This window comes from Atheta coriaria, unplaced genomic scaffold (genome assembly GCF_025399875.1).
Source record: "Atheta coriaria isolate IRGN ID8LTWV9N9 unplaced genomic scaffold, Caltech_Dcor_3.1 hic_scaffold_5_pilon, whole genome shotgun sequence".
NCBI lineage: Eukaryota > Metazoa > Arthropoda > Insecta > Coleoptera > Staphylinidae > Dalotia > Dalotia coriaria.
In genome coordinates, this window is record NW_027045447.1 from 5,031,360 (window position 1) to 5,043,435 (window position 12,076).

The following is a 12,076-nucleotide window of genomic DNA, read 5'->3' on the forward strand; positions in this document are numbered from 1 at the left end:
ATCGTCGAGGGAAATCTTGTCCTTTTAATTCATCGCCGCGGTTTCTTCCGCAGCGCCTAAGTACCACCAATAAGTTTAAACATCTCTCGCTTCATCAGTAAAAACCAAACCGAACGATTCAAGCGCTCAATTTCTTAGGCTCGGGACATCCTAGGAAATAAAATATGTAATACGCTTTGATTTTGTAATATTATTCTGATCACAACTTCGTTTCTTTAGATTTTCGGCTTGGGGGTATCATAGTTAAACACAGTATATACAAGTCTTATGCCATGAATAATTCGTGCACTTTAGATACGAGATGAAACAAAATAATATAATAAAAATAAAGTGGGTGCATGCTCGTTAAAGCAAAATCATTGATTTAAATGATTTAGAAGACGATTTCAGTTGTAAAACATTAAATTGTGAGGTGTAATCGAATCGCACGCTTCAGAAGATAGCATCGAAGGACTGAACAGGCTATTAGTTATAATTTATTGCCGTTTAAAGATGATTTTCAAAACTTCCTCAAACTATATTGCGTTTGAATGAAATCGCATAGAATATTATCATAACCTCACAATTAACATGCATGAAAATGTTGAATTTTGAGGTTGGATTTGACTAATCTGTTTAAATGTTTTTATATTTGCTTTTAAATTACTATCCTTCAGTAATGTATTACATTGATTAGTATCTCGATTATAATCAAGATGGGTACGTTCTACATTACATTTTGATGCGTTGGATAATTTATTTAATGTAATCCACATTAATAACAAGAGGAAATCCGCTCGGATACCGATTAAGTAAACACGAAAATAAGCATGAGTTGTTGTTTGTAATTAGTTTTTGAAAATTGACAATTTTGAACCATCCTATAAATATCCTCGACAATTGTTTGCTGCCACATACTACAAACTGTGGTTACCTCTACAGTTTAGAGTAAATCAGCAGAAGTTACCGAATTTTAAGCATTATTAACATGTTTTTGAAGTTTGTAGTTTTTGCGGTAGCTGTTTCTGCAGTTGCAGTAAGTAATAATTTCAATCAGTAATCAGATTTTATAATGGTAGGTATATTGTTATTTTTTATTTTAAATTTCTATCAGGCAAACAATGCTGAATCTTCATTTCACATGAAATTTGAAAAATGTGAATTAGCCAACTATAACAAAGAATGGATTAAGGATATGGTTATTACTTGTACCATTTTGAATGAGACACATTTTAAAGTAGATGGTTCTGGACATTTGCTTAAGGATATGAATTTTGATGATGTCGTGGTAAGTATATACAACTAAAAACTTTACTAAGGCTTGACAAATAAAACTTTTATTTTATTATTAGGCAACTGGGCAAATTTACGTTTGGGATAAAGATGATTACGTCATCAAGCCTCATTTGAAAATGACAATGAAGTCCTGCGATGAGTACTCGGCTGAACGGTTTGGATATTGGAAGGAAATTGAAAATCATGGAAATTTGAAAGGATGTGGAGTTCACAAAGCTGTATGATATTATACTTTAGATTCTGCATTTATATTTCTATGATTTTTGTGTTTAGGACTTTTATTCCGTCAAAGACTACATTCCTCGCATGAAAATCAAGGATGTAACCCTACAGAAGGAAAGTCGTATTAAACTTAGTGTAAAATTGGCACTTGATAGTGCAGAGTTATTGGATCTACTCTTCTTCGTTGGAATCGCACCAAAATAATCTGGGAGAAATTCCGGCATAATTAAAAATAGATTTATTTGTCATTATGTATGCACAGCTTCAAACAAATAGATCAATTATACACTGATATGAGTTGTTTTCAATTTTATCCCCGTTCGAAACTCATCTTGATATAAATAATTTTCCAACATATAATTAATAAATAATGAAATGTTTGTTGTTTTTCAAAGTTTAATTCAGTCAATATCATAATGTCGAACGTGAAGTATTCTATACTTCTCGTTGTTATATTATGGTTTTCCCTCAGCAGTTCGGTAACAATAGATTTCAATGTCACTTGTTTCCCTTCATTAATTAATTGAGTGGTCTTGTAGGAAAATCCTGCTAAACTTACTTTTGAAGAGTTCCGTGTGTTGTCGCATAATCAGCAAATGGTTAGCAATATAAAAAATGAAATTAAACCCAATGGTCGTGGAGGTTTTAAAGTTAGCTACTCCTTGAATATTTTGAAACCGATTAATATGGATGCGGCTAGAGTAATATTTCAAAGATAAACTAAACAAAAAAGCATTAATAATAATATTTTTAGGTTACTGCAAAAGGATTTACATTCAATAAAGAAACAAATGAATTTAATACGAATCCCTTAAAACTAGTCAAGAAAATCTGTGAGGAGTTTAAGAAAACTTACTTTGTAGATTTTTCAGACATGGCAAACTATGGAAACATTACAGGATGTGGAACTTTGCGACCTGTAAGCAAAACAGTATACTTTTTCTTTCATTACTTGGTATTACTTGGTATTGAAATATTTTTTTAGGGTTTTTATGCTATAAAAGATTATTCACCGGAAGTACGTCTTCCCGATTTACGTATCCTCACAGGTCGATACAAAATGAACACCGTTATTCAGACAGGAAAGACGTTTCTTATTGATGTGGATATTTATGCTCGAATCGACTAGATAAATTAATGAAATTGGAACTAATCAAATCAAAACCGCATCACCTTGACGTGGCGCAGTTTTAGATCACACTTTTCTTTATTCGTTTGAAAACAAACATGGCATAGTGATAAATAAATTTCTGGACTGTGAATTTGTTTCAGTTTCTCAATCCTACTTGCGCCATCTCAAAATCAATTTGACAAATAAAAACGTATCTCTATAATATTATCATTGCTTTTAGCAATTTTAATTGTTGTAATTTAGCTAATAAATAAATAAATATTTTATTGTCTACGAAATCAATTAAGCTTCTACATTCTTTGTGTTAATTATTTATTTACAATCCTAATTGCTAAATTACTTAAACAATAAAATGTTGATTCAATGTTTATATTACCAGTTAACAATAATAGCATTATTAATTTTATTTGCAACAGTCTGGAACTAAATAATCATCATTTCGATTACAGGCACTATTAATAATGAAGTATTGAAATGTGGATTAAAACAGGACATCCCAATCATTATTTAATTGATGTTTACTTTATTTCCATTTGGTATTACCCTGTTCTAGAATGTATTATTAAAAGTAGGTTATTTTTAATAAATAATTGAAGCAATAAAGCACATAAAACAGTTATCATTAATGCGTATGTCCTGCATGACAGTGCTTGATTTAACTATATAAATGCCATCAGCATAAATGTATTTAGCCTATTTTTTCTGTTAAGTAAAACGACAAGTGTAAAATAAATAAGGGTACAATGCCAAAATTTGGAATTATTATATTGTTTGTAGCTATAATATTACATCTGCTGTATATCACAGAATGTGCGGTATAAATACTTTTAATGATTATTATGTGAATTATAATATTAAAAGAAAAATATATAGCAGATTTAATTGATTTAATTTTTGCTTTTAGACTCCAATGTATAAAATTTTATTTGAACGTGCAGAATTAACTGGATATAACAGATCTCTAGGCACAAATGTGATGATGAAGTTCTCCAAAATAAATCGCACAAGTTTTGCCATCAACGGCTCGTTTGATTTATTAGAAGACATGAATGTTGATTTAATGAAAGTCACTGGCCAAGTCTTCAAGTTTTCTGCAAACGAATACAAATTATATCCAGTATCTATGACGGTGGAAGTTTGTAAAGAATTTAAACGGGAGTTTTTCATGCCTTGGTCTGAAATCTTGCCCTACACGAATGTTCGAGGATGTGGGCTAATGAAAAAAGTAAATGTTGAGAAATTAAAATCGCAAGATACCTATTTGATCAAATATTGAATTTCAGGGTCATTATTATGTGCGTAATTATGTTCCGAAATTTAATTTGCCCAATTTACCGATTAAACAAGGACGTTACAAAGTCCAAGGTGAACTCAGACAACAGGGTACTTTTCTTTTTAGCGGTGCTGGATATGGAAAAGTCGAAAATATTTTAAATTGGTAATAATGTTAGATACGATTTTGGGTTTGGTTTAATTTAAGTTAATATGATATTAATGATTATAATCATCTATTGTCAATACAATTTTACTTATTAAAATATCAGCATTCCACAATTTAAAAATTTTTATTTAATTTTAATTTGACTATATTTCAACAGTACATTTATATAAAATATACATTTTATCATAGCGTAAATCTATAAATTAATTTAACTCATAGATTTGTCTGATATACATATAATTAAGCGTTGGCTATTTATACTAAATAATTGAAGCAATAAAGCACATATATATCAATTACATTAATTTGTTGTTCCTGTATAACACTGCCTAATTGAACTAGATATAAATGCCATCAACATCAATATAATTAGTCTATTTTTTCTGTAATGTAAAGCGACACGTATAAAATAGATTTGTTTAAAATGCCAAAACTTGGGATAATTATATTTGTGGTAGCTATAACACTACATCTGCTTTATATCACTGAAAGTGCGGTATAACAATTTTAATTATTATGTACTTTCTCAATGTGTTTTGATTGTTTATTGTTTTAGCGAAAATATAAAATTGTGTTCGAAAGAGGTTTGGTGACGAATTTCAACCGCACACTCGGCGGTAATGTAAACCTTAAATTTGTTAAAGTGAATCGAACCGCATTTGCTCTCAATGTGAACTTTGACTTGTTCAAAGATATGAATGTTGATTTAATGAAAGTAAGTAAATTATTTAAGTAACACCATGCTGCCTGAATAATGTACATGTTTTTTATTAGATATCGGGCCAAGTATACAAATTAACAGCAAACGATTATAAACTGTATCCTGTTTCTATGACTCTTCCTATTTGTACGATCGCAAAAAAGGATTTTGTTGTAAAGTGGTCGGAAGTGCATCAATATTCAAATATTCCATTCTGTGGAGCAATGAAAGCGGTTTGTATTTAGTTATTGAGTGAATATTACGTTTAAATTATTGCAAAATATTTACAGGGGCCATATTGGGTAAAAAACTATGTGATTAATCTCGTCGCTCCAAATCTGGGACCACTCATGTCGGGCCGATACAAAATCCATGGTGTAATCAGCGAAAATAACAAAACTTTGTTGTTTGAGGGAGATGTTTATGGCGGACTTGTACCAGTAATGGAAAATAATTAATCAAAATTGTCCTGGATATTTCATTTAAAAGTTAATGTTGTAATAAAGAAACCCTTTCAATGCAACATTAACCTACGAAAAATTATGCATTTTTTACTCCTCTGGAAGTGTAAAACGGATAATTTGTTCCACAACTCTTCATTTACATCACACAAGTTGAGAAAGTATAATTGAATTAAATGTAATTATAAACACGTCCAAATTGACCCCGTCCGCCTGTGATTAATTACAAATTCATTAACATTGAGCATAATTCATTAAAAGAAACAATTAACGTATATGGATGTTGCTGCCACAGGCACCGTGGGGATCACTTCTCTTCAGTTTTTAATTCTGCGCCGAATGTGAGGTTCGAATTTATTTTCGGCAGTGCACAAACCTTCTTTACGACCATCATAAACAAGCGTTCACAGCGTTTTATGCCGCGCGCGCGCGCGCTCACAGAAATTTATTAAATTCGCATCGCATTCGTCGGAGTCTTGTAATTCTTGCGAGTTTAATTTCAATTTGGTTCGAAGTACAACCACCAATGAATGTGTGGCAAGCCGGAGTGTTTTAGCGACGGCAACGGCGACGTTTACAATGTTTCTTCGATCAATTAAAGGCAAGCAAAGTGCAAATGCAGTTGGAACGACAGCGTTTCGTCGCAATGTGGCATCGGTGTTCACGTGTCGTGCAGGACATGTGCAACGTGTGGGTGATCACGAGCTAGACGGCATGAAGCCCCCATTAAAGTCGCGCATGCATCGATCATGAGATCATTAGCGCTGAAACAAACGCGAGGCGAGCGGCTAATCTTCGCCAAAATGGTTTTTACGATTCTTGTTAAACTGTTCAAAAGTAGTCAATAACTACTACCGCAATTGTGACTACTGAATGCTGTTAACATACAAAGTGATACCAAAGATATCTACAAACAAACCCAGAAAAACATTTCTACCAACCTAAACCGTTTTTATATAAACCTAAAATAATTATTTTGCTCAAATTAAGCGTTTAGTTATTTTTAACATTTTTACATTTTTCTGCTCGGGGTTAATATCAACACTTAGTATTTAAATGTGTGCAGAAATAACAATTACAATTTGGCTTCCAACATGGAGTTCACCAACGCACATTAACCAGTTACCACTTACTAGTTTAGCCGTACCGAAGTTAGCAATTACATTACAAATTCCATCGGTCTTTCTCTTTTTTCCGCTGTTTTCTACACTCGACAGCAGTGTTTTGTCATTTGTTATCTGTCCGTGGCGTTCGCGACGCGTCTTTCGCGCTTGTCATTAATTGTCATTACGTTTCGTCAAGCAGAGCGTTGTGTCACTCCACACCGTCGTACACAACTTGTTTTATTCATTTTTGTCACATTTCATTACAACCATTGCATTCGCATTGCACTGCATTGGCGAACGTTTTCCGCCATGTTTTCAAATTCTCGACTTGATGATAAGACAAGCGCGTTTTGTACATTACGTGCGGCTCTCGTACGCGTAACTGCACGGGCGTGTGAGAACGCTCGATAATCGATGTTGCAAAGACATAACTTAGTTTTCTTCGCCTTGCGCGAGAGACTGAGATACTTAGCGAAAATGTGGCCACTATATCTCGATGGAAGACGTGCGAGAACACACCGGTTGACAACAAACAACCGAACAACGTTTAACTAACTGTACATCAGAAAAAAAGTAATGAGGAAATTAAAATACTAACAAAAATTTTAATGTTTGACTTGCCGTACAAGTGTTGTTCAAGAGAATAAAATAAATTTGAATGTATTTTATGTATACGATGAAGAAACTCAGTAACTACTTATCTAACTTAGCAAGTTGAAGAAAATCAGAAAACATCACGTAATCTTAGAATTTATTTGTTCATTGATTAAACATTTAAAAACAATCAAGTTTGCATTCGCAAGCGTATTTTATTCTCCAATTTGCCGCCGATTGCTCCTGTTAGCTAGTACTGCGTCGAACAAGTTGCAACTACGACTATTTACTGCCGCTATAGTTGCTTTTCTTTGGCAATTAATGATTGTTTAATTCAATCACAGAGAGCAACTCGATGTGCAAACGCAACTAAAGTTTCTTTCTTGCTTAATTTAAGAGGTAATGCATATTACCATCGCATTTGTGCTTGGTAAGTCTTCAAGATAGTAAAATAATGACTATTCTAGGATGTAGAATTTATTGATTTCGATTGAATTGCAGAAATGTGGAAAACCACGTGCTACTTTGAATTTTAAACATTTTTTTCTTCAGAGAAAATCAGACAAACCAGTTTCTTGCGTTAAAGAGATGCAATTTATTAATAATAAAATATTGTGAACATTTATTGCGATTCTTTATTGTTATTACATTCGAATTGATTTTAATTAAAGAAATATTAACTTAAATTAATTTGCGTAGCTTCTTGCAGTTTTTGTATTCGTTTGTTTCCACTTATGCCTGAACGTGATAAATATTCAAGTCGGAATTACATTCTCCACCCAAATCGAATAAATTCGATATTAATGATCGCAAATCCCTTGAAATACTAGTACTAGTACATGTGGAAATTTCATCCTTTTGTCCATGCATCGAAGTAGTGATCTCGTTCGTTCAAGGCACGTATTTAGCGAAAACGCAAAAGAGAAGCGCGTAGCAATAATCTGGAATTTATAGCGGCCGCCAATTTACGACACAATTAGGTAATGCGCGCATCGCTTAAAAGCCGCACAGCTTCATAAACAAACGTGTTCATTGAGGACGGGCTTACGGGCATGACTGCAAGGAAAGTCGTCTGCATGGATGCCGAATGCTGAATCCGAAGGATGCAAACGATTCGGTCAATGTTCATTATTGGACAAATTGGGCGGCGACGATTTATCCATTTGGGGCTTTTAGATAAACGAATGCCGCGCTTGTAAATCTCGTGCAAAAATTAAAATAAGTAACCTTTAAATGTCGCTACTAAAATTCCACGCAGAGATACACGCTGTATAAATTTGGTCAATCATAAATTGCAATCAATTTTTATTGAATTATAAATATGCAGAAATTATTAAAATATCGAATCAATTATTTATATGTAAAATTTTAGGATGTTCGGTACATGTACCGCAACTCAAAGCATAGGACCAGGTGAAATTTCTGCCTGAGTCATTATTTTAATTACTTTAATTGAGTGAAACAAGTTAAGATAATAATAATAATAGTTAAATTTTCTCTTCGGGACAAAACTAAAAAAAGTCCAAAGGTCGTGACTTGAACCTCTGTCATCAACCAACGTGCTTCAGCCCTACGTGCCTCTTTTGATCCGGTGCCGCAAGTTCATGATACTGATCATAATCTTTCATAATAATCATTGTTCTTACTACAACATATTCACAGAATTTGACTTCTACTCTTGACATTTACATTTTTTTAGAAAATAGTGAAAATAATGATGCCTTATACAATACTAGTGTGTTTAAACCGTATTAAACTCAATTAAATGATAAAAAAGTTTGCCATTTTACTAGATTTGTCGTTGACATGCAAAATAAACAGAAATAAACAGTACAATCTTTTTTCCACTTCGGCAGAAACCAAAGCAAGACAGCAGTTAATTAAAGAGCAATAAAATTCCAATTACTTTGAAAAAAAGTGGAAATATAATAGAACATTGAGACTATCGTTAGGAATCATTGAAAACTATCGATGGAAAGAAGTAAACTTTTTTTTTAAAGTAATTAATTAAATCAACTCTCAACTTAGTATAGTCTTTCGTCTTACTTTATTTATTTAATTGATTGGTGCAAAATTGCTCTTAAAGTAAGTAGTGTATGTAAAAAGTCTGAAGTACCTTTATATTGAAGAAAATGAAGCTAATCGTCAATTAGCGGTTTAACAATTAGCGCACTGATAATTAGCTCATTTACAGTTAATACCAAATGAAGCAAAAACTCATAAATCATTTTTTATTTATTTCTAGTACCTATAGTCTTACATCAATTTTTATTTAAAAAATAATGTGCATTTAATTGTTATTAATGTAATTATATTCTGTAATGCATGATTGTAGATAATTTATTATAAAATACTAAACGATTCTTAATGTTATTAATGTAGATTGTTATGTGGCAAGTGTGAAAGCAGTAATTATTTTTTATTAAAAAGGATGATGATTACTAGACTTAGAGAAACAATCAACCTCAACGCGTACAAAGCAAAAAAGAGAATAAAAAGTGTTGTGCGCTATGATTTGTTACGAGCATTCGTAATAGCTAATTATATTTCGTTGCATGCGCATTGTGTGCGTAATTAATGCACAATAATTAATAACAATGCAAAGCGACGGATAATAAATTATATGATCGTAAATGTTGAATGTTTTAAAGATCATGTAGGTACAATAATATATCATCAATATCAATAGATGTGTTTGGGAAATATATTGTTTCAAGTTTATTTTTTGAAAATATAAATTATAGCTAAAGCTGTGAAATTTTAAGATTAGTTAATATCGCTGGTAGCTGAGTCTGTGTGTGGTCATTTTCCTAAAAAAAAACTTTTCTACTAACATTTCGCACCTTTAATCTACTGTAAACAATTTTGATATGCGCTTCTTTTTATACGTATTAAGAAATTATATGCCTGCATATAAATTACTCAGTTTGTGTGCAAAATTAATAAACACGTTATATATAGCAATTAATAACTTCAGTCATTAACAGGCGACGCGTATCGCCCTTCAGCCACAGACCGCAGAATTACATTAATATAATGCATGTTCTAAGAACTTTATTAAAATATTACCAAAATTTTTAATTTAAGCAAAATTTATATTTTAATCTAGATAAACAATTATTACATAAGGTAAAAATATATTTTTTATGTTTTCCTGATCTTTACAGACCAGAATTATGATTGCAATTAATTGTTTCAGTTTGTATATCACCAAGGATGTATTGAAGGTCGCTGGATTATATGTGAGATGAACGCCCAGAATTAACCAACACTCACCCTACGGCAGCGAAACGATTCAATTAACATTAGACTAAGTTCTATGCGCATGCGCATCTTCACGCACACATTATATTATTAACTTATAACGCTGCAAAGTTAAAACTCGCAAATTATTGTTGCACTTGTTGGTCTTGCTCTCGTGTTCCTCGTACGTACGCCTGAAGGCAACAACCACCTCGAAGTCGACACACTCGATGGTTACTCAGGATGCGTCGAGTGAAGACACGTTCAAGAACGGCTCATGTTACACACACGTCCCATGCGATTCCAGGCCACTTCGCACGCCAGAAAAAGACGACCAGATACCTCTTGCACTTTTACTTTTATTTCGCCTTAATTGATAATTATCGGACGATTTTTCCTAATTGGCCTACAGGGTGGTCGGTCCACGGCGATCACTCGCAGCTTCCAGCTTACTCGCACCGTGTGTATGTGTGTTTAAAATTCAAATTCGTTTCACGCACAAAACGAACAAAAATCAGATACAATCAGTTGCAATCAACCGAATCGAGTTTATCTTCTTCACTTTGCCCGATTCACATTCGATGTGTTGTTTATTATTACGGTCGAGTCGCAACAAGTGACAAAAAATGCAGAAAAGGCGCAGAGACGCATGCATCAAGAGCCTAAATCGATTATTATTTATATACAATTTAATTAATTAATTGGTCGCTCGTTATAGGATGTTTTAATGTCTCCGAGCGCGATGAAAAAAGACGCCGAGCGAGTTGCAATAACCAAACCGAGAAACCAAAGAAATAAAGAAGTATGCTTATAGTGAAGCTGAAGTAACGCATTAACAAAGCAGTATGCGAAGAAAGACGACAAAAAATAAGCGAATATAATGCGTATTGAAATGTGTATTAAAGAAATGATGAATGATGTTTCTTGCATTGTCGTACAAACACAAGTTGCACTTATATGTCGAAATAGGAAGACGAAGAAGAAAGAAGCAACCAGAAACGCACTGCAGAATCAACTCGCGAAAGAAATGGTTTTGCATTTAATTGATTTCCAATTAAATAAGGGCTACTTTTTGTGTTTTGAATGGTTTCCTTATTATTGAACATGCTACAAGTCAGCATTTCTTTTGAAACAATTTTTTAAAGCCATATAAATGTTAGTTAAGTAAAAATAATAATTTATACAAATAATTAAGATATTATTACAAAATTTAATCTTTACTAAATTACGATTTAATAAACACATTAATCACACTTTCCAAAACATTTTTTTTATGTTTTATTTTTTATCTTTTATAATATATAGGTACTTTTTGGTATTAAATTATTTTTTTTACCGAATATCTTTGTATAATGCTAGCACGAAGTGGCTGGACGCTGGTTGTGAGTGGTCGATCGTGCTGAATATGCAAATTTTATTAATTTAACGCTGAAAGTCTCACGGGTGGGCACCGATGAATTTTATAAGTTGTGTCCATGCACTTCGCGCACTGTTGATGGTCGAGCGTCGTGTGCGTTACGTACTTTTACCTTTTGCACGAATCTTCGAAAAACGTTTCGGATGCACTTTATTTCATAATACGGCGAGCGCGAGTGTATGTATATTCGATACTTTTCCATCTTTTAAGTGAAAACGCGCACAAAATGCGCAATTTACGAACGCATTCGGTAATAACGAATCTCAACGTGTGTAAATATTAATACTACGTGTTAAAAAATGTTGGATTTTGTACAGGGGACATGGAATTAATACGAGAAGGAAATCTTGAAAATTTATTTAAATTAATTGCAGTTCTTTATTTATATTTTTTTTTATTTTTCGACTGGTTTATATATTTATTCAGCAGTATTAAATCAAGTCTTAGTTCTTTTAGTTTTTATTTTCTCGTTTGACGTTTATATA

General features: G+C 32.6%; 2 protein-coding genes and 1 long non-coding RNA gene across 4 annotated transcripts; all 3 read left to right on the forward strand.

Moving 5' to 3' along the window:
- Positions 1-876: 876 nt before the first annotated feature.
- Positions 877-1,789, forward strand: LOC135792432 (uncharacterized). The gene is made up of 4 exons (XM_065303060.1): positions 877-1,015; positions 1,094-1,267; positions 1,332-1,493; positions 1,549-1,789. The coding sequence occupies exons 1-4, from the start codon at positions 968-970 to the stop codon at positions 1,699-1,701; spliced, it is 537 nt and encodes a 178-aa protein (XP_065159132.1). The 5' UTR covers positions 877-967; the 3' UTR covers positions 1,702-1,789.
- A 108-nt stretch (positions 1,790-1,897) lies between these two features.
- Positions 1,898-2,783, forward strand: LOC135792661 (uncharacterized). Its single transcript, XM_065303317.1, has 4 exons — positions 1,898-1,976; positions 2,037-2,198; positions 2,252-2,416; positions 2,483-2,783. Exons 1-4 carry the CDS (start codon positions 1,914-1,916, stop codon positions 2,624-2,626), a joined length of 534 nt encoding a protein of 177 aa, XP_065159389.1. The 5' UTR covers positions 1,898-1,913; the 3' UTR covers positions 2,627-2,783.
- A 1,671-nt stretch (positions 2,784-4,454) lies between these two features.
- LOC135792780 (uncharacterized) lies at positions 4,455-5,202 on the forward strand. 2 transcript variants are annotated; one of them, XR_010548466.1, is made up of 4 exons: positions 4,455-4,566; positions 4,627-4,785; positions 4,845-5,003; positions 5,061-5,202. It is a non-coding gene; the product is annotated as an uncharacterized lncRNA (long non-coding RNA). The 2 variants fall into 2 exon arrangements; XR_010548467.1 differs by having other exon boundaries at positions 4,457-4,561.
- The last annotated feature ends 6,874 nt before the right edge of the window (positions 5,203-12,076 follow it).

What these genes read in the sequence shown, in the direction of transcription:
- LOC135792432 (XM_065303060.1), top strand. Translation starts at nt 968, where the DNA reads ATGTTTTTGAAGTTTGTAGTTTTTGCGGTAGCTGTTTCTGCAGTTGCA. An exon ending in TAGCTGTTTCTGCAGTTGCA is followed by an intron (nt 1,016 to 1,093) that starts GTAAGTAATAAT and finishes AATTTCTATCAG; the next exon opens with GCAAACAATGCTGAATCTTC. An exon ending in GATGTGGAGTTCACAAAGCT is followed by an intron (nt 1,494 to 1,548) that starts GTATGATATTAT and finishes TTTTGTGTTTAG; the next exon opens with GACTTTTATTCCGTCAAAGA.
- LOC135792661 (XM_065303317.1), top strand. Translation starts at nt 1,914, where the DNA reads ATGTCGAACGTGAAGTATTCTATACTTCTCGTTGTTATATTATGGTTT. An exon ending in GGTTTTCCCTCAGCAGTTCG is followed by an intron (nt 1,977 to 2,036) that starts GTAACAATAGAT and finishes GTGGTCTTGTAG; the next exon opens with GAAAATCCTGCTAAACTTAC. An exon ending in TTAATATGGATGCGGCTAGA is followed by an intron (nt 2,199 to 2,251) that starts GTAATATTTCAA and finishes TAATATTTTTAG; the next exon opens with GTTACTGCAAAAGGATTTAC.